This window comes from Puma concolor, chromosome A2 (genome assembly GCF_028749965.1).
Source record: "Puma concolor isolate L17-30 chromosome A2, mPumCon1.1.hap2, whole genome shotgun sequence".
Taxonomy (NCBI): domain Eukaryota; kingdom Metazoa; phylum Chordata; class Mammalia; order Carnivora; family Felidae; genus Puma; species Puma concolor.
The window spans coordinates 177588-199734 of NC_141668.1; the positions used below are offsets into that span (position 1 = coordinate 177588).

At 51.7% G+C, this 22147-nt stretch overlaps 1 protein-coding gene across 2 annotated transcripts in view; it reads left to right on the plus strand.

Annotated features, from left to right (window-relative positions):
- The window catches only part of VIPR2 (vasoactive intestinal peptide receptor 2), a 70417-nt gene that overhangs the window by 17456 nt on the left and 30814 nt on the right, over positions 1-22147 (plus strand). Inside the window, exons 3-4 of one of the 2 annotated variants that reach the window (XM_086685085.1) lie at positions 7232-7339; positions 12609-12706. In XM_086685085.1, the coding sequence (XP_086541211.1) occupies positions 7232-7339; positions 12609-12706 (206 nt within the window). The remainder of the gene's footprint in view (positions 1-7231; positions 7340-12608; positions 12707-22147) is intronic. The other variant, XM_086685094.1, reaches the window with a different exon arrangement.

The window sequence follows — 22147 nt, forward strand, 5'->3', positions numbered from 1 at the left end:
GGGGCTGGTTGTCGGGCTCAACTCCTGGGTTTGTGGAGGTGCAGAGGAGGGGCGGGCACTTCAGCACCCTTAGGAGCGTGTGAGGCGCTGTCCCTGCCTGGTGAGCACCCTCTTGCCTCGTAGCCTCTAAATTTTCTGCCCGGGGCACTGTCGGGGATCACTTCCACTTTGCAGAGGGGGAAACTGAGGTTTAGAAAAGTTAAGCACGTGCTCGTGGTCAGAACCAGATGTGCTGTTTTTCTAGTCTTTCTTGAGCAAGGTTTAAGAACTAAAAAGTAAATGAAAACTCAGCATCTGTCATGAAAGCCCTTGGATTTGATGGTGTGTTTCCACTGCGGGCTGAGGATCCCAGACGGAGGCCTTTCCCCTTTGCCCCTCCTGCCTCTGTTATTAAGTACTTTTCAGTGTCTCCCCCCGCCCCCATCTTCTCATGCACATGAACTCTCAAGCCACCCGCACGACAGAGACAGGGACCAGGACAGAGGACCCGTCTCTGTCTCACTGCATCAAAACCGTTTCTTTCGCGTGTTCACGCAGATGGACTCGGCTGACAGCGTTTCTTATACAGCTTCTGGAAGCCAGTAAAATGGTTCCTAGCAGAGTATGCCTCCACAGCCAACCCACTGAAATTCCTCTTCTGGGACTTTGCTCAGGATTCTGGCAGTGGGGACGGCAGAGAAGTCTGCCCTGGAGAAACTGCAGAAACTGTTTCTGCAGAAACTGCCCTGGAGAGGCACAGGGCTCCCACCTGGCGAATGCCCGGTTAACAGGGAAGAAGAAAGGCTCCTTGGTCAGCAGCCGTTGTGCCCACTGAGGGGGCTCTAGGCAGGCCTCCCAAGCTTCCCTGCAATGTCTGATTCCGGAAGAAGCTTTGCTGCTCGTGACTTTAAACTTACATTGAGTTTTTGAATGCCGGAAGTTATTGGTAATGTTTACTCTTAAATGTGGAGGGAGGCATACTGCCAACCAGTGCCCAGCCAGAAACAGTTTTCTCTTTCTCTCCTCTCCCCACTCACCTGTTCCTGCGGCCCACCCCTCACTCTGTCTAGAGCCCGGAGACTCAGAGGACAAAGCCTCCCGATGCAGGTCTCCCAGCCTGTCCTCCACAGGCAGGGCTGCAGCCACTGAGTACCCCCCCACCCCACCCCCGTCACTACTCACCGCTCTCTGGTGCATGCTGGAAAATGGGCCTCCATCACTCTGTGAATGTGGGAACCTCACAGTCCATCTCTAAGAGCCGGGCCCACCAGGGTTTCCTAAGCTTCTCTCTCTGGGAGTTGGTATTTGTAAGGGACAGGATTCTCTCATGGTCGAAAGGTAGATGGGTCGGGGCATGGCTGCCGCCCACAGTGCCCCAGGAACCTCACACAGAGAGGGCAGTATCCGTGTGTGTGGCCGTGGTCACAGCCTCGTCTGAAACATAAATCCTGATGTTTGCTGCAGGAGCACTGACAGGCATCCCTCTGTGCACATGTGCAGGTGCGAAGGGACTTCTCTGCAGTGGGTGGGTCACAGCTGTGTGGACGAAGCACAGCCTCACAGGCCTCTTTCCTGCAGAGAGTGTGACATGACAGGAGTGAGATTCACATTGTGCTTTCCCTGAAAATTCGTTGGTGTTTATGTCATTGAGATAATGAGAAAAAAATCCAGAAGTCAAAGCAACACAGGCACCGTCATCTGTGAGAGTTATGACTTGCCTGGAAATATTTTAGAAAATTTGGTAGAAGGATTAGTTTCCTCTTAATCATGGCAGATTCCTCCCCACCTGGTGAGACTCTGCCCTCTGACGAGATGATCTCAAGAAGGTTGAGCTACAGGTGCCTCCTTAGAGTTCGGTTCTCTGTGCCCGTGTTTCCAGCACATCCACGTGAACGTGTTCTAACAGCAGCCTTTCCTGAACGCTGTTCACCAATGTCCCGTGTGTACCCCATTGACAATGCTATGAGGTTTAAGAAAAGTCTGCAGGCCGCACACGTGGAGGGTCAGTTTTTCCAAGCTGCTGAGTCTAGAGTGCAGTTTACGTTGGGCACCTGTACTTGCTCTTCCCTTGAAATTGGCAGGTTCGCCCCAGGCAACTTGGCCAGGCTCCTGGCGAGGGCTCTCCCTGCCCACCTGTCACCCCCCTGCAGCCTCTGGGACACTTTGCAACATACAAGTGCCCCCTAAAGCTGTCACTCACCCTACTGCTCCATGAAATAGCATGCAAGCTGATGGAGAGCCACAGAAGCACTTGTCTCTGAGAAAACTAGCGTGTGCGCTCTGGGAAGACTAGGAAAAGCGAGGTGCCGAACAGTGGTAGAGTTGGAGGTGAGACTGACAGCTGGGGTCAGCTTTGGAAATCTAGTCTGGAAGGAGTCTGTCAGCCCATGTCCAGACTTTCAAAGTGGGAATCCTAGACAGACTTCAGGGTATGTGTACTCAGGAGAGACTCTGCAAAGCCCAGTAGGCAGGCCCATGCTCAAAGGAAAGGCTTTGGCTATATGTTCCAAGTGTAAGTAATAGACATACACTTTTGTGTTTTATTTTTTCTTTATTAAAGCTTATTTATCTTTTTTTTTTTAACGTTTATTTATTTTTGGGACAGAGAGAGACAGAGCATGAACGGGGGAGGGGCAGAGAGAGAGGGAGACACAGAATCGGAAACAGGCTCCAGGCTCTGAGCCATCAGCCCAGAGCCTGACGCGGGGCTCGAACTCCCGGACCACGAGATTGTGACTTGGCTGAAGTCGGACGCTTAACCGACTGCGCCACCCAGGCGCCCCAAAGCTTATTTATCTTTGAGGGACAGAGAGAGACAGAGCGCTAGCAGGGAAGGGGCAGAGGGAGAGGGAGACACAGAATCTGAAGCAGGCTCCAGGCTCTGAGCTGTCAGCACAGAGCCCGAAGTGGGGCTCAAACTCCCAAACCTCAAGATCGTGACCTGAACCAAAGTCGGAGGCTTAATCGACTGAGTCACCCAGCACCCCTGTGTTTTAGGTGTTTTTTTCCCCTAGCTTTTCAGTTCAACAAGCTACTAACCATCACTTAAATGAGAGGGCTTCTTCCACATCTCTTTGATGGGTTTTGAAAGACAAAATATTTGTGTGATAAGTGGAAAATACATTTTTTACCAAAAAGTCTCACATATTTCTTCATAGAATATTTCAGATAATGTGCGTGGGCACTCTTGGCTAATAAACCACCACAGGGAGACAGTCTCACCTGTCTGGACTGGCTTACCTTCAGCACTAGAGTACAGATACAGCAATGACGGGCTCCATTTTCTCTCTTCGCTTTAAGCTTCTTGATAGTTTGGAAGAGTGGCTTTTAGGGTTTGGTGGCTTCCTTTAACTAGAGCTCCGAGAGAACTTCCTGTGAAGACAGCTGTGTTTTCCACCTGAGCTGTGATGTCACAGCCACAAACCACGCCTGGCCGCTGAGCTCCAGTTTGAAATCAGCTACTGCGACTGAGGAACTGAATTTTTTTTTTTTTTTTTTTTTTTTAAAGGTTGATGGAACCCATGAGGCCCACTCTTCAACGTTTTTATTTATTTTTGGGACAGAGAGAGACAGAGCATGAACGGGGGAGGGGCAGAGAGAGAGGGAGACACAGAATCGGAAACAGGCTCCAGGCTCCGAGCCATCAGCCCAGAGCCTGACGCGGGGCTCGAACTCCCGGTCCGCGAGATCGTGACCTGGCTGAAGTCGGACGCTTAACCGACTGCGCCACCCAGGCGCCCCCTGAATTTTTATTGTATTTAGTCTTGACTAATTTAGATTTAAATTTAAATGGTCACACGTGGCAAGGGGTTGCCATACTGGAAAGTGCAGCTCTGGGACTTCTCAGTTTTATAGCAATGTACCCTCTGGGTTCATTTTCTTTTAATTATTGTTTTAGCTAAAACTGCTGGCTTTTGTTAAATAACAATGGTGATAGCAAGTTTCCAGCCAGGTTCCTGACTTTGCTTGCACACTGTGTTTAACCATCTCTAATAATACTTTCTAATTTAAATAAACGGTCTTTGTCCTATTAAAGTGTCCTATATTATTTTCTTATTTGGAGTTTTTGACCATCAGAATGGTTGCTAACTTCTGTCGGGTAACCTTTCAGAGTCTATTTGATATGCACAGGCTTTTCCTCCTTTCAGAGGGACTCGACTTTTTCGTCATCATCTTAAATACCAAGGGCTGCTACGAGTGCATGACAAGAGTAAGCTCCCCGTGCAGGCCTGACTGACTGCCTCCCCTGGCCGCTGTGTCTTAGACAATCCACACTGCTCATCATTGTTCAGACTAGTCTCTGCTCCCAAATGTAATGTCTTCGTTCATACTGTTGTTTTATTGGGAATGGCCCCGCCTGTCACACTTCCGTCCCTCCTCCAATCTGTCCTCCAGTGGTCACGTCGCAATTGTCGGTTTGCATTATTATGATCACAGCTGACCACGTAACAGTCAATATTTCCTTTCTTGTCTAACTTTATGCTTTTCCTGGAACAATAAGTGCCTGGCTTTTCTATTCCTTCATTTTCTATATATCTATTGGTAATTAGGCATCAAACTTTGTACCAGAACAACAAAATACTCTCAAGACAATTGGATAACGTGAGGTTATCATAAAGTGCCATTTCTTCCTTAGAGCCCTCTCCTCCTGGGCCCCCCACCCTCCTGCCCCAGTTGGCCTGGCTGGTCTGGGGCCTCCCGTGGTCCTGTTCCAGTTAGGTGGCAAAAGTCAGCCTCCACAAACAACTGATGGGGGAAGGAAGGATGGAAGTCTCAATGCTCAGAAGTCACACTTGACGTGATCCTCTCGAATTCAGTCACCCCGCGCCCGGCGTCTTGCGTCTGGGGCCCCTCCAAGGCGCAAACACCGCCTTCCTCTTGTTTCTCGCCCTGCTGTGGGTGCTGCCTCATTACTTAGCACATGTATGCTTTTGATCTTCAAAGTTTATTGACATCTCTGGGTGCAGCCCTTTCACACTTGTGGGTGTCATTGCTGTGAGATTGGGAAGCAGGAGAGAGAAGCCATGGACGCGTCACTGGCGGTCTCCAGCCCTCAGACTCCCCACAGGTGTGGATGCCTCATCACCAGCCTGCCATCCTCCTGCGCCCCGGCCCCAGGGCCGGGCAGATGACTCTCCCCGCTCACTGTAGGTGGGAAGGCCACCACAGCCTCTGAGTCCTGCACTGCCCGCTACACGTGGGTCCAGTAAATGCACAAATAAAGGGACGGCTTGCCAGCGATTGAAGGGATTGACCCATGAGACTCTAGGTACTTAACTCAAATCTTACTATAATGGGAAAAGTGACTGAAATGAACCCGTGGATTTAATATGTCTCCATTAAGATTTCATTATTTAAGCAGAAATTTGTCATTTCTGTGGTGAGGACGGTTGAACCTTCACAATGACCAACGGCCAGTGGTCTGACCAATGGTCAGAACACACTGCTTTCCTGACGGTGGAGAGGCTCGGCCACTGCTGTGTTTCCCTGGAGACCTGGACACCTCACTTTCCCCCTCGTTGGAGCTCTGTTGGGAACCCTGGCCCTGACCTGCCTCATCCAAGGCTCAGCAAGCTCCTGCTCTCCTGTGCCGGCGTCCGGAGGTGTCATGTGTGGTGTCACTGCAGGGCCACTCCCTGCCCTGGTCTGTTCAGCCCAGGCACAACGTGGAGTAGCTAGTGACTCATTTGTACTTGATGACTTATTCTGAATATTTCTTTAAGAACAATGTTTTCCTCACATGTGTAAGGACATTAATATAGTATGAATGTATTACTCATTTAATCATTGGTATCTAATTAAATATTTAGAATGAATATATTTTCATTTTTATTTTATTTTTTAAAATTAAAAAAAAATTTTTTTTAATGTCTTTACTTATTTTTGAGACAGAGAGAGACAGATCATGAGCAGGGGAGGGGCAGAGAGAGAGGGAGAGACAGAATCCCAAGCAGGCTCCATGCTGTCAGCACAGAGCCCGACGCGGGCCTCAAACTCACAGAGGAGTGAGATCGTGACCTGAGCTGAAGTAGGATGCTCAACCGACTGAGCCACCCAGGCGCCCCATTTTTATTTTAAAAACTTCTAGAAAGTATTTTCATCTGCAAAACTTGATTTATACCCAACTTATCAGAGGCATCTGCATTCTTGAGCTAAAACACTCCTGTGTTCGAACCAAGAATGTAAATACTTCATTGGTGTTTTTGTACAGTTCCTGTGCAGGACTGGATGGCATGTCAGAACTGTTGTTTGTTTGTTTTTACCGAGGCTAGCACCTCCAATATTGAAGTTAATACAGTAACAGTACCTGGGACTTGTAGTAAAAAGCCTTGGGTTCAAATGTGGATTGTCATGGTTTGTGTGACGTTGAGAGGTCATTGCCTTTCACCTTGGATGATTGGCACGTTTGTATCCTTGCACAGGGTGTGGTGGTTGCTAAGACCCTGTAAGAGATCTGGAGAATGGCTTAAGCCATAACAGTATACAAATTAGGTTATTTGATAACTGCATGAGGGTAACCTAAGATTTCATCACATAGATGTCATCTTGACTATTAAAATCAAGTAAATCTTGGGCACCTGGGTGGCTCAGTCAGTGAAGCGTCCAACTTCGGCTCAGGTCATGATCTCAAGGTTCATGAGTTCGAGCCCCATGTCGGGCTCTGTGCTGACAGCTCAGAGCCTGGAGCCTGTTTCCGATTCTGTGTCTCCCTCTCTCTCTGACCCTCCCCCATTCATGCTCTGTCTCCCTCTGTCTCAAAAATAATAAACGTTAAAAAAATTTTTTTAAATCAAGTAAATCTTATCAAATATTTAAATGTGCAAATTATCCTTGAAGTCAGATTCCCTAAAAGCAGAAGTATGCCTTCATCCAGGGGACCCTAAGCCTTCAAGAGTACTCATATTATACCACTGGGGGAAGCACCTCAGCAGGAGAGAAGTAACGATTCTATTAAAGTTCATCAGTGCACATTGCACATTGGATTACTCAAATACTTTCTACCACACATCTGGTTATTTCTCCAAACCTGATTAAAACGAACACAGACGCTAACTATATTCTCAGCAATTCTGTTGGTGCAAACTTGTTTCACAAAAAGGTAATTTGCAAGATAGTTGCCTAAGTAAGGGACTATCTACTTGCAAAGCCTTTGAACAGATGTGCTCCTGCTGACCTAGGCATCCCCCAAGCAGCCTCGCGTATGCTTCCGTTGCACTGGTTAGTCCTTCTTACACTGTCTCTCTCCTCCTAGCCTGCACTGGCGTCTGGGACAACATTACGTGCTGGCGCCCTGCGGACGTAGGCGAGACTGTCACAGTGCCCTGTCCTACAGTGTTCAGCAATTTTTACAGCAAACCAGGTACCGTCTGTCAGCGTTGTGTCTAAACCCCCGCAGAGGCTATGGGCTGGCTTCTCCATGGAAGGCAGCAAGAAGCAGGCTCCTTGGTTTCCTTTACTGAGTCAGGGAACAGCTGTGCCATCATCTACTGAGCTGGTTTGAGGAGCAGGAGGATGAGAAGCTTCTTGCCAGGTCAGCCACCTCAAGGGAAACAGCAGGGGAGAGCAGGCCCGAGACAAGCATGGACGAGTGAGCCTGATACGGGAGCGCCCCAAAGGGGGCGGGCGGCAATGCAGACGAGGAGCCACTGGCTTCAGGCGCCGAGGAAAACATCCGTGCAGTCCTGTGCCTCCCTGCCACTCGTGGGTGTCCGTGAGCCATCAGAGAGCGTCCTCCAGATGCTTTGAGGCGCCCTGATGCTCAGGGACAGTGGCCAGGCTTTCCTCGAGCCCAGAAGCAGTCTCTCGTCCACAGGAAACATCTTGCTCATTGGACCGAGCTCAGCTCCCAGCTCCCACTTTCTGAACCGGCTCCATGTGGTCAGAAGACCCGCTGTCTCTCTGTCTCCAGGGTCCGGGGTGCCAACGGTCCTGCGCCTTTGCTCTCCGCACGCTGCCACAACATCTCTTGGCTTGTTCCCAGGAAGGTGGTTGTGCTGTGCTGTGCTGTGGTTTTTGTTTTCTCTTGTAAAGGATCCAGACTTTTATAACATGAAGAAATCTATCCGGAAGAATAGAAAAGAGGAGATACATCTGGAAATCAGAAAGGCAGGATACTTTCAAGCACTCTAGAGAACTTATTTTCATCTTGAGCAAGCGTTACAGGGTAAAAACTCTTGAGAAGTAGAATTGTTGAAACACTTCAAGCAGAAATTTGTGGCACAGGTTGGGATGGAGGAAAAGAAAGGTTTCCTTTTATCCCTGTGACTTGCAAGGTGAGACTCTTCCTGAGTTAGTCAGTGAAGCAGTTTGAGGGGACTTGGGGTCATACCTGCATAAGCAACATTGGTCATCTTCAAGTCAGAAAAACTAAATTGTTTTAGAAAATCTAAACTCTAAAAAATATCCTATCTAATCAATACCATTTGTACTGAATGGTTTGGACTATAAATATTCTCCCAGAAACCTCAAATGAATTGGCTTAGACTTAGGCTTCCCCTGATAGATGGTAGGTTCTAAATGCCTCCAGGGGGCAGCCGGGGGTTGCACACTGGAGAGCACAAGAGCTCTGATTCTGGGCCACCTGTTGTGAGCGCCTAACCTCTGCCAGAGGGGAGCCACCTGGGGCACCCAGCCCAGGTCAGGCTAGAATCTGGCTCTGCTATGAGTCATTGTGCTGCTATGGAGAATGAAGACTCCGTGTCTGCCTTGGGTTAAATGCTTGATGCTCTTTTTTTATCCAAACAGGGAGCATGACACTGCCTTGCTGCTGTGGGGAGATCTCTACTACTAGGGAGTTCTCCTGAGTCTGTATAAAACAGCTAGGTGATCTGAAAAGTATATGCATCCCCTTATTTAACTGGTCACAAAACATGTGAACCATGAGGCACTTACACAGACTGTCAACAAATTGTGGTCCACATGGAGTGCAGGTCTCTAGGAGTGTTGGACAGAGTGTGGGCCTTAGAGAAACGTGAACATAGTCCGGAGCTGGGGGCTGAGTACGGCTGGGGCTGGGGCCGACAGGCATTGGATGGCAATGGGCGGAGGCCCCAAATAGGAAATTTGGCAGGGATAAAGTGTGGTCTTGAAATACAGTTAAGAACCAGTAGGGCTTGAAACTGTATGTTACTTCCCAGTTAGCAGAAAGCACTTAGAATGTGATAGTTGCTCCCACAGTGACCTGTGGGGAGAGCCAGATCATAGAGTGACTTGTGACTGTTTCAGCCCATAGACCCAGATGCTCAAGAGACAGATCTGTGCTTTCATGAAAATTGTTTTCTCTTCTGAGTTCTCCTACCTCCAGTAGCGGGAAATTGGGTGGGCTCTCTAGATGATGTCATGGCAACCAGCACCTTGCTGTCTGCTGTCCTCATGCTGCATGAGCTCCAGGGTCCGTGGGAGGCCCCTCTGAGCTGTGCTAGGATATGGGGTGCAAATCCACTCCCACAGGCCAGCAGAGTGACAGGAAAGCTGTGGGGACTCAGTTTAGCACCGAGGATGAATCTTTAAAAGGGACAGCGGCAAACCATCAAGTGAAGGAGGGAGGCAGGCTCATAGACTAAGATTTGTTCTGAAGAGTTGACCCCTTAGGGCATGGTGGTTCCTGCTCACTTAGCGCTTCTCCAGGGCAGGGAGACAGTGGGTGTGACTGCATCGGAGGGAAAGCCCAAACAGATGGATAACAAAATGGTCCAGAGCACAGGCCCTGCAGCCGAGCAGCCTGGCTCTGAGTTCTGGCTCTGCCAACTTGTCCCGGGGGGACAAGAGTGAGTCCCGAAACTAGCTAGGCATTGGGGTTGTGGTCAGACCTTACCCTGAGGGCTGTGGAGCCTAACGCAGTGCCTGCAACACAGAGCTCACAATTGGGAGCTGCTCTCACATCAGACTGGGTCGTCTGGAGGGCAGGGACCCCCACGCCCCAATAGGCACAGTGCTCCCCGTGCAGGCAAACTCACCCTCCCTGCCTCTGCAGACGACCAAGGACCCTCACAGACTTACACCCAGTGAGCTTATAATCAGCTTTGGGGAGCACGCAAGAGTGACACTTGTCACCGCTCTGCTCAGGGCGCCAGGCATGGCTGCTAAACTTGGGGCTACAGCAGGAAGAGTTCACAAAGACTGGGAGGTCCTCACAAAGTGGTGGGGGTTCCCACCGAGCAGATGGTCCCCACAGAGTCAGGGTGGGGAAGAGGTCCACTCACAGAGGAGGGAGAAGGAAGTCCAAGCTCCTGAGTCATAAAGCTGTGGCTTCCCCTCTTTTCCTATATGTTCCCACTCTCACCTCCCTGGACTTTCTCTCACCTCCCTGGACTTTCTCTCTTCTCCCCAGGCTCCCTCCCACCTCCTGGCCCCTCTCTCACCTCCCTGGTCTCTCTCTCACCTCCCAGCCCCTCACCCATCCCCCAGGCCCCCTCCCACCTCCCGGCCCCTAGCTCACCTCCCCAGGCCCCTTCCCACCTCCCGGCCCCTCACTCACCCCCCCAGGACCCCCTCACCTCCCAGCCCCTCACTCACCCCCCCAGGCCCCCTCCTACCTCCCGGCCCCTTGGTCACCTCCCCCGGCTCCCTCCCACCTCCGGGCCCCTCTCTCACCTCCCTGGTCTCTCTCTCACCTCCCAGCCCCTCACTCGCCCCCACAGGCCTCCTGCCACCTCCCGGCCCCTCGCTTACCCCCCCAGGCCCCCTCCCACCTCCCAGCCCCTCACTCACCCCCCAGGCCCCCTCCCACCTCCCGGTCCCTCGCTTACCTCCCCCAGGCCTCCTCCCACCTCCCGGCCCCTCTCTCACCTCCCTGGTCTCCCTCCCACCTCCTGGCCCCTCGCTCACCCCCCTCCAGGCCCCCTCCCACCTCCCAGGCCCCTCTCTACACATTGCTGCCTCAAGCATTTCCTGGAAGCATGCCTTCTGCCTCTGCCTCCAGGTGTCTTCCAGGCAAAATGGAGAACCCGTGTGGGATCTTGACATTTCAGTGTCTTCTTTAGTGTTTGCTGTGTATTAATGAGGAATGACTGGCTCAGTGCCCACTCCTGGCCGCATCCGCAGAGCTCAGGCACAGGTCCCAAGAGCTGGGCAATGAGGGCCAGACAGCAGGTGTGCTGTGCAGACGAGGAGACCACTGCCTGGGATTGGAACAGGGCCCCTCACCTGTCGGCTCAGGTCCCCCACCTGTGACGTAGGACCACTAAAGGGCCCCCATGTAGTCTCAGGGTTAAATGGGGGCCTGGGCACCAAGCCTGGCATACAGCAGGAGCTCAGCGAGCCATATGCAGCCACAGCCACTCCCACTGCTGTTCTGATTCCTGACTCTGGGCAGATCTTTATCTCCTGTGGGCCTGTCTCCCTATCTATAAAATAGGGCAGTGAGTGGGGCCTCATCTCTCAGGACTCTGTCTTGCCTCCACTCCCTACTATGGTCCCTGCCCTCCAGCCACCCCCAGACTCCCCTGGGACACCCTCTGGAGCTGGAGCAGGAGGAGGGTTGGGGGCCTGGAGTCAGAAAAATGCACGGAACGGTGGTGTTGGAGAGCGACCAGGCAGCATGAGCCCAGGTGATGCTGCCGGGGGCTTTGCTGAGACCCCCTCCCCACTTGCCAGCAGGTCAGGGTCTGGGCCCTCCCACCTGCCTCCACACGGCATGCCAGGAATCGCTTACACATATTATCACCTCCATGTGAACGCACTTTGCTTTCGATTTTGTCTGATTAATAGATCAAAGCGGGTGAACATGTAGGCTGCCCTGGGGTTGACAAAATAAGGAGTTTTTGAGTTCGAAAACCTATCTCTGCGGCTCAGTCATTACAGAACCTCGGGCGGGTGACAGAACCCTCAGAATCTCATTTTCTCAGGTGAAACGGGAGCTGTCATGCCCACCAAGTCTGCCTAACAGTCTTGGCTCGTGTGAGTGGAAAGATTTGCTGGGGCTGTGAGTCACAGAGGACCCTCTGGGGGGTCAGCTGCTGGTAGGGATCACCAAGGCAGGAAGGGCCTCCCGGGCTCCAGCCTCCCAAAGCCCACCCAGTGAGCCCCAGCCCCGCCTGCCCCCATCACAGGCCACCAGTGCCCAGCCCTGATTTCACTCATCACCACTCAATGACTGCAGTCACCTGCTGAGGACACTTGCATTTCAGTAGCCTGAGGGAACATTGCATCCCTGAGTTTAACATACACGTTTACATTAATTAGGAGCAAAAAAATGGTACTATAAGATCAAAACTGCCTTTACCTTATGTGATTTAAATCTTACACCCACAGTCTCTTCCTCCAACATCAGTGGTCAGTGGTGCCTGCCCGTGCTCCCTGGTCACTGTGCCCGGGGCAGCGGAGTGAGGGTGGACTGGGATAGCGGGCTCCGGAATGGTCCATCACTGGGCAGAACACAAGTTGTCCACTGTGCTCCATAATGATAACACCATACATTGCAGCCATCACCGGCATAGCTACGGGTACCACCACTGTGCTTCGCGACACAGAAGCCCTCCCTTGAGCCACCAAGGCCCTGCACAACCCAGGTTTCATGGGTGGGAAGCCCGGGCAGGTGAATGCACATACCTCCAAGCACTGCCTACGCTGTCGCTGCTAAGGCCGCTGTCGTGGACCCACAGACCTGACACCTGAACTTTACCTTCTAGGAAACATAAGCAAAAACTGCACAAGTGATGGGTGGTCAGAGATGTTTCCAGATTTCATAGACGCGTGTGGCTATAATGACCCTGAGGACGAGAGCAAGGTAAGGGCCCCTGCATGGTTCCCTGCACATTTCAGCCCCTTTTCCAGAAGTGCACACGAAACAGCGTCCATTGGCTACCCTGCGAGAATTGTGCAGGTTTCCTTTCCTCTACTTCTTAACGGCCCTATTTCAGTTCTGCGCCAGGCACTTGGAGTCATTTCTTGTTCTGCCGTTGTGGAGGCGGAAAGCCTGGCTCTCTTCGCCTACCTTCAGTGTGTCTGAGCGGCACTGCCCGCCTGAAGTGAGCTTTAACGAGCATCCGTTCCCCCGATGGGTTTGAGGCTTTGCCACAATGTGGGCTGTCAAGCAGCCCCGCGGTAGTTTTGTGACCCCGAGCCAGCAGCAGGGGACGGAACTGGGCATGGAGGGTGTTTGCAAACCGAGAGGGAGCATGTCGTGGCCAAGTGCCCAAGTCGCGCTGGGGCTGCGCTGGGGGCCGGCATGGTGTACGGGGGCCGTGGCGGTGTGCTCAAGATGACCCCTTTCTGAGAATGCGATCACTTAAATGATGTGTCAAATCAAGTCCGCTCAACTCTGCTCGGGGTCCTGTCTGTGGGCTCAGCCCACAGCCCCAGGGCTGGCGTCGCTGCTCTTTCCGGAACACTCACTCGGCAACGTTGTACCACTGTAGTCTTACTCTGTATATCACTAGGAAACCAGATCGCTGTCCTGCCCCTTGGGCTACATTCACTCACCCCTGACGCCATACGGACAGGTGAACGCCTCCTTACCCTGAAGTCGTGCTGTGTTTCCGCAGACGTCTGCTGTGTAGGAACATACTTGAGGCCCTTTCAAAGAGCCTGAGGGCCTACCTAGCTACTCGTGCACCTCCCGCCAACCCTGGGCCCTGCCATCCGGCCGCTGGTGAGACTGGTACTGATGTCACCGTCAGATACGATTTCCTGCGGGATCATCTTTCACGCCCCTTTTTTATAGAGGGGCTGTCTTTGCTCTCCTCACTAAGGTTTATGGTTAAAAGCCAGTCTTCCCCACCAAATCATTAAATTCTAGAAGAGGAAGTAGCTTCCATTTTAGCCGATTTCTCACTAATTGGACACCTGGCCAGTAGTCAGTGAGGGAGGAGTGCCAGAAGAGTGGACACTGTTGAGCCGTACCGGGAGCCGGGTCAGTTACCAGTACTGTCTCACGCGGTCTTTTCCCATTGAGGTGTTAGTGACAAACATCGTACATACTTAAGGTCCGGGCGCACCTCGTTTTGCTGCACGTGGCGGATACTGTGCTTTCACAAGTTGAAGGCTGTGGCAAACCTGTGTCGAGTAAGTCTCTGGGGGCCATTTTTCCAGCACCGTTTGCTTACGTCGTCTCTCTGTGTCACATTTTGCTAATTCTGACAATATTTCAAGCCTTTTCATTATTATTATATTTGTTATGGTGATCTGTGATCAGTGATTATGACTCACTGAAAGCTCAGATGATGATTAACATTTTTTAACAGTAAAGTATTTTTTAACTGAGGTGTGTGCATTATTTCCTTGGACATAATGCTGTTGTACATTTAAGAAACTACACTGTGGTGTAAACATAACTTTTATAAGCACTGGGAGACCGAACAACTCATTTGACTCCCTTTATTGCAGTATTTGCTTTACTGTGGTGGTCTGGAACTAAACCCACTGTATCCCCAAGGCATGTCTGTACACGGTACGTGTGATGTTTTGATGTGTATATGTACATATACATTGTAAAATGAATACCTCAATCGAGCCAATTATCCATCACCTCACATATTTACCTTCTTTTTTGGTGAGACACAGAACTCATTCATCCTATAACTGAAAGTTTGTGTGCTTTGACTAACTGCCCAAATTTCCCCCACCTCTTATCTAGTCTTCATGACAGCCCACCTTCCAGATAGAAAAACTGAGGCTCAGAGAAAACAGGACACGGTCAGAGGCCCCAGCTCTGTTTCTCTTGTGCACAATCACTGAAATTTGACTTTTTGCGTCAAATGTATTTCACTCCCCCTTGGCATGCAGTCGCCTTTGTGGCACCTGTGTTCTCTCTGGCCAGCAGGAGCCGCTTGGCGACCTGTGTGCACCCGGGACACAGGGAACTGCACCAGTGCACTCCGTCCCGCGTGTGCCAAGACATGCGAGCAGTGGTTTCCACCCTCAGCCGGGCTTGTGAACAGAGAGGGTGGACACAGAGCATCTCAGGACGCCACTAAAATGTAACGTATTCAGAAAAATTTTAAGTTTATTTATTCTGAGAGAGAGCAAGCAGGGGAGGAGGGGAGAGAGAGAGAGACAGAGAGAGAGAGAGAGAGAAAGAGACAAGGAATCCCAAACAGGCTCCATGCTGTCAGCACAGAGCTCTATGTGGGGCTCTAACCCACAAACCATGAGATCATGACCTGAGCCAAAATCAAGTCAGATGCTCAACCACCTGAGCCACCCAGGCGCCCCACATATTCAGAATTTAATGCCACGGAACACCCTGTCAGTTCTTCCTTCTCGCCTGCTTCCCATCTGTCCTCTGCCTCCAGGTAAGAGCCGCCGTGTGCATCCTGGGGTCTAATCACCTCGGACTTTGCACGTTGTGGGGGGCTGTGCTACACGCCAGAGTGATGCTCAGCCTTGGACATATTTCATATCGTTCTTTTTATATTTACTGGATTTTGCAAGAAGTCCCAGTGAGATGTCAGCCTCTCATGAGTTCCCTGTCGGGCAGGAAACGTGAGGTGCTAGAAAGCCCTGAACGTGGTGGCCGACAGCTGTGGCAGCCATTTGGCTTAAGCTGCCCCAGCTGGAAGATGGGGGGACTGGTGCCGAGTTCCTGGCTGCTGATAGAGCGTAGTCCTAAGTCACTGACCTGTTCATGTTGGATCTAAATTGAGAACATGTTTTCACAGGCAGATACGTGTGGATTTCCGGTTCCAGACTAGTCCCCAACTGCTGTTTAGCTATTTAATATGACCAACCCGGGAGACGGTCTTGTTGGCTTTCTAAGAATAAAACTTGAACTGGTACAGAATTTACCCCCAGTGTCAGGATGGTTTCTGTAGCAAGAAGAGTTCACAGGGCCTGTTCTGCAGACCCTGAATTCTGACCAGGAACGGAGACTGCCCCACTTCACGATGAGCAGGGCTCCAGGAGCACTGTCACGTGTCACCTGCCTCCCAGGTGACCCTGGTGGACGGCTGTCAGACCATTTCAGGGGCGAGACAACAGGTCCCAACGACCAGGAAAGTCTTGGATCTCTGTGGCCAGGGGGGTGGGGGCTCTGACACCCAAGTTCGACCACCCACACCTCTCGTTCCTCTGTGTGCAGGCGTCCCAGACTCCTGCGTGGGGTGGAAGCAGAATGTCCCAAGACATCCCGAGCAGCATTTATTCCGAGCCAGGTGTAGGTCCCGGTAAGAGGATGGGCCTGTCCTCGTTCATCCATTCGACAAACAAGCATTTCTTGGGAACCACAAGTTTCTGAGTCTGTCCTCAGTTACCATGAACCCACCCTGGTTGTACTGGAGTCGCGGGTGGGCAGGAGCTGGGAACTAACTGACATCCGAGGCAATACTAGCAACTTCTCAGCTCAAAGCCAGCGGCTCCTCCTTCTCTACATTTCCCTCGGGTCACACCTCCCAGGGAAACTGATGGAAAACTCTTCTGGGTCCGCTTGGTCCTTGGAAAAGCCTGGAACTGAATCCTGCCTGCATGAAGCACAGAGCATCCCTACTTTTCTGATGCTTTTCCATCCAGTTTGAAAAGCTATTTTTCTTCTTAATTAAACATTTTGGAGATTCTACAAATATCATGAACGCATATTCCCTACTAATGGATTAGAAAGTCAAAATAGTTTAACGTGTACAAGAGAAGAAAATGATGGCACAAAACCACAGTGAATAATTTCTCTCCCTGATTGCAGTTTCCGCTGTTCAAATACCTTGAATACTTGCTTGTTTAAGGAATCCTGTCAAAGATGGAAAGCATGTGGCGTGGCAGCGGCACAGAGGGCCTGGTGGGTCAGAGCCCAGCTGGGCCTCCTCGGGCACTGGGGGGCCGGGGGACAGCCTTGTACTGAGCCTAACGAACTCCACTTCTGATGTCACTCCTCGGCTCATCAGTGGCTCAGTCTCCTCCCGGTTTTATGATTCTGATTGGATTTCCTGCTCTCACACAGCAGCTCTGCTCTGGGTGTTGTGTGTGCAATCTTTGTTGACTTCAAAATTAATTAAGTTCAAGGAAAAAGTTAGCCTCCACCAAAGCCACAGACTTGTCTGCAATGGCAAAGGAATCACCAAATAAAATGAAGTCGGGAAGGGGGAGTCCCATGGAGAAAGAGAGTGTCCAAAGACCCCAGAGGGTCCGAAGACATGGAAGAAAAAAGTGTCAAAGACCCTCTCAGACAATGGCAGGAACGATGCTGCTGAAGCTGCTTCTCACTTTGGACCAAGGGGGCCCACGAGTCACGAGGGGTTTGGCAATGGTCTGGGCCTCGGTTTTCTGGTCTTCACAGTGAAATCATGAAGCTGGCCAGGCTTGGCTCAGACTCCGTCTGTCACCAGGTCCCTGGTTTCCATATGGCAGTCTTCCCAGTCTATGTCCCCCTCCCACCAGAACCACCTTCGGGTGTGTGCCTTGGCGTAGGAGCATTTTCCTCTTGGGCCTTTTATCTTTGGGTCTTTGCATAAAGGGCTTCATCGCCTTACGGGATTTAAGGAGCACCCCCAGGGACCCACAGGGGTCACACCAGCAGCTGCCCTGTGTCCTTTCCCATGCCCCAGCCCGTGGAACGTTATAGGGAAAGGTGGGTCAGGTATAGACCACAGGATCCTCTCAGCTGCCCCCCACCCTTTTATGGGGCACATGGGTTCCGCACCCATGGGAGCTGAGGGTCTCCTGTCCTGGCATCACATTCTCAGCCTCAGGCGGGACTTCCAGTAAGCGTCATTGCACCTGGAGTCATGTGTCTGGTCATCCGACCCTCCAGGCCATCCCCCGCCCTGGGTCTCTCCTGACCAGGGCAGCTCCCTGCCACAGCACATCGTCCAGATCCCAATCTCTTGGCTTTTTTCCTGTGGTGAAGGCTGTCTTGAGGCCCCAGGTTGGGGACACTCCTTCAACCAGGCTCCCTGCGTTAGTGTCTTCCTGCTGCCCATTGTCTGTACCTCTCCGATCTCCCAGGACTGCTGAGAGCTGGTGAAACATGGAAACACCTAGAAATTAGCACCCACAAGTCTCTGTGGGGCCAGGGTACCTCCTTTCCCTGAGTATCAGGAGTCTTCCTGATGAATCTTGAAGGACCCAGGGCTGCAGCTGACCCGGGGCTTTAGTCACCACGCAGGACTCTGCCCTCCAGCTGTACAGGCCAACCCCGCCAAAGGACAGCAGCCCTAGCAACACACCGGCGTCCTTTGAGCAGTGGACACCCAAAGCAGTGTACTCCGTGTGTCTCCTGTGTTATATATTTGCTAACATAGTTCTTCAATAAAGAGCACTTCAGCTAAATTTAGCCAAGAGAACTGTCTGGCATCTCAGCCTCCCATGCATCAAGTGGACACATTTCTTCCATATTATGCCATATTCCTAAAAATATTGTCGCACTCTCCTCTCAGCTTTCAGACACACCAGTAACTCTTTCTGCCTAACCGCCGGTGTGGCCTCCCTGAGGTTTCCCAGCCAACAACAAGGGTCACGGCCACTCGGGTGTCTGTGGTGCTCCCAGGTCAGCTGCACTTGGGCCTTTCGCTTGGTCCTCAGAAGGAGATGTAGGAGCACACTGCTAGCCCACTGCTTGGGAGGAGTCTCTCAGGGGTGTGTTGAGCAGCTGTCCACTGGACAGGGAGCCAGAGCTGGAGCCAACACGGCAAAGTGTGCACCTCCAGGTGGCAGACTTGAGGGTGCCACCTGACCAAGATCTGGGGCACCTACACCCGGTGTTTGCTTCCGTTACAGTTGGCCATCTAATTCAGCTTCTGAACAAGCTCCAAGGGCTGTGTCTGCCTCGGTTCACATCAGATGGCAGGAGGGAGCTTCCCACTGTGAGTCCAGCTGAGGTGGACCGCTCGTCAGCAGTGGGTGACACTGGGATCCCGGACAGCGAGGCCGGCACTGGGAAGACCGGGCTCAGAGATTCAGACAGGACCCAGAGGGGCCGCGGGGCAGGAGGACTGGGTCAGAATGCCATAACCAGAGCACACAACACCCTGCTGCCCACGGGGAGGAGCCTGAGCTCGCGTGAGACCGCTGCCCAGGTCCAGGCAGAAATCTGACCATGAGCAGAAATGTGATTCACAAGATTCATGGGACAGACACAGTTATTAGTAGCTATCTTTATTCTAGTTCTAACTGAACCTGTAACAATAATGTGTAATGCTTGCCCAATAAAGAAATGAGTCTTTCCCAAGCCAAAGGAGAAACAGGATGAGAAGTTAAGAAGGGATATAAAGAAAACCTGTCTTGGGAAGGAGACCCAGGGAGTCTCACAGGGTTGGGAAGGCTCGGTCACGAGCCCAGGGCCCTGCCTCGACGAGCGGAGGCCTCTGTTTCTCGTAGAACAGTGGCGGGGATGGGGTGTGTCCACGGAGCTGGGCTGAAGCGCTGGTAGAAGGGTGGGCGGCACCAGGCTGGTCTCGGCCCGGAACGGTGCTCCTGGGAAGGGTCTGACCTCCCTGATGCTCCCTTTTCATTGGGCTCGTCTGTGAGCAGCCTGCCTGGGGGGACAGGCATTTGGGGCTCAGGCATCTGGGAGTCTGCAAGCCTGGGGGGCTGGCTGCCCCTGCCGGGCCCTTAGGTGGGGACGGGAGGGAAGGCCCTGGTCCTCTGGCTGGTTGGGGAACAGCCAGATTACTCACTGGACGGTCCGACTAGTCTCTTCATTTGATGTACACATGTCAGGACCAAGCGGAATAACTGAAGAGAGGATGGAAACCAGTAGTGTTTGTGTTACTGCTTATTACCGAGCTCCGTCAAAGAGCCAGCGAAGAAAGACGAAGTTTTGACAAGGTTCACCTACTGATGGTCAGTCACTTGGACGTACTCGGAGGAGGTCGTGGCTGGACACTCGGGGAGCCAGAGGCCCAGCTGACAAAGGGCAGAAACTCCTGGCAGCGGGGAGTCGTTGTAATAGCCGTGTTCTTCCTTTCAAAAGTCTTTGTTCCATTTTCTACTTTCTCAGAAGTAAACATATATTACTTTTGTATTCAAACAAATCAATTTTAGTCCAAAAACAAAATAAAACACTTACATTTATGCCAAGTTTGTCAGATCATTTCTCAGTTACCTTTGCTTTTTAACCCTGGACTTTGTCGGGACAATGAGGATGCCTGACGGTCCCGGTGTCTCTGTCGAGCCTGGGGTATGACCTGGAAGTAGTTTCCATGTTCAAATGGTGCGGGGAACCCACACGTCGCCAGCCCGATTCTCCAGGCAGCGTCTTGCCACATCTGCTCTGCTGTGTCCCGACGAGCTGTGGGCGCATGCCTGTTGCCGCGGATAGCGGTTGCGCACACACGCCTTTTACCACTTAAAACGTGAGGGCAGGTTTTTTAAAGTGAGGATGTTCTCTGATAGAACCTCAACACTGTTCTCCAATTTGGGAAATTCAATGTTCTCTTATCCGCCATCGAGGCACCCTTTCAGTCAGTGCCCAGTACGAGGTCATGTGTTGCAGTGGGCTATCATGACTCTTCAGTGTTTTTCAATCTGGAACATTCCTCAGTCTTTCTCTTTCATATAGGCCTATGATGTTGTAAATGCCTGTCTGTTGGGGTTTGTCTGATGTTTCTCATAGTTACTTTCAGGTCTCAGTGGGATAAAATGCCCCCAAAATATCTATGGCTGTTTGCCTCAGAAATGTCCTATTTGGATTTAAAAGAAAATCGTTTTTTCCTCTCAGCCCTCCACACCAACATAGGAATGTTCCATGCAGTTACTTAAAGGGCGGAATTGCATGCTGAGTGGTGTGGCAGCCCCTTGGGACACGACCACCTCCCCACCGAGCCTCTCCTCTTTAAAATGTCAACACACAGCCATGCGCGAAGAAGCTGCAAAATCACATTTCCAGTATCGCCGCAGGCCCCAAGCTAAATAACAGTGCAGAGTTTCTCTGGAAGATCAGCCTTTATTTCGGAGTAGGAGTCATCAGACAATCTTTGACTTCACCCGCTCCTCCATGAGACATTTGAGCCCTCCAGAGGCATTTTCCAGATGTCCGCTCCTTCCTCAGAAGAGCCAGTGACCTCACAGAGGAGGGGAAAGCATAAGATGCCAGGACAGACACCTGCTGGTCACACACACGTCTCCTGGGTCATCAGCACTGAGCTCTCGTGTGCCCTCGTATGCCCTCTGACCTCGGAGCCCAACTCCTTCCTGGAGTGAGGACCTGTCCCTGCTGCCCAGATGTCTCTGATGTCTGCAGACAGGATCAGTGCCCACCTCGCCTCGACTCTGAAAGTGGGGCATCAAGGACTGGAGAAGGTCCCAAGTCACAGCTCGGGGCTCTCCCACTCCCTCTGTTCAGCCTCCAGTTGTGCCTCTGACCACCAGAATCTCCCACAGGGATTCTCTGGCTTGGGGCCCCTGCCTTGCCCCTCCCTTCCACGGCAATGCCAGTCGGGGCTGGATGGGGAAGAGGAGACCACTCTCCAGCGTGTTCTGACTTTTTCTGTGAACACAGAACATGCACAAAGGAAGTTTGAGAACTATTTCTTCAACTGAACAAGGACTTGCATCGTTGCATTAATAACTTTTAACATCTCTTTCATTATAAAAATGGTTCTCATTATAAAATCAAACCACATAACATAAATCACTTACTAAGAGCAGTTACTAAGCTCTACATGGACTATCTCATTTAATCCCCGGACAAGCCAAGACACACAGCACTGCGGTCACTTTCTGATTGGGGGGGGGGGGGGAAGCAGAGCAGAAGGGAATGAGCCTGCGGTGTCGTGTGTTTATGGGACATAAGCCTGAGCCGGAGAACGTGCCTGCCACCCCGTGCACCGTGGGTGTGGGTCTCAGCTCCACGGGAAGCGTGGGCGGTGCTCTTGTGTGGAGTGTCTCTCCGTGAGCTTACTTGCCGTCTAGACATGTCCTTGGGTGAGCTGTCTGTCAAGGTGTTTGGCCCGTTTTGTTTAAATGGGGTGTTTATTTTCTCCCTGTTGAGTTTTGGGAGTTCTTTGTTTGGAGTGACAGTCCTTTGTCAGCCTGTGCCTGCCTTCTTGCTCTCGGACGTGGGCTTTTGTAGAGCAGGAGTTTAGCTTTAATGAAGCCCACCCAGGGTACCAACTCTTTCTCCCGCGGACCATGCCTGTGGTGCTGTGGCTCTGAAGGATCATCACACCCGGGCATCTCCATTCTTTCAGACATCTTCCAGGACTTGCCAGTTTTACATTTCACATTTCAATCTGTGATCTATGCGCGTTAATTTTTGAGCAGGTGTGAGATCTGAGTGTCTGTTCCTGTTTTGTGTGCAGAC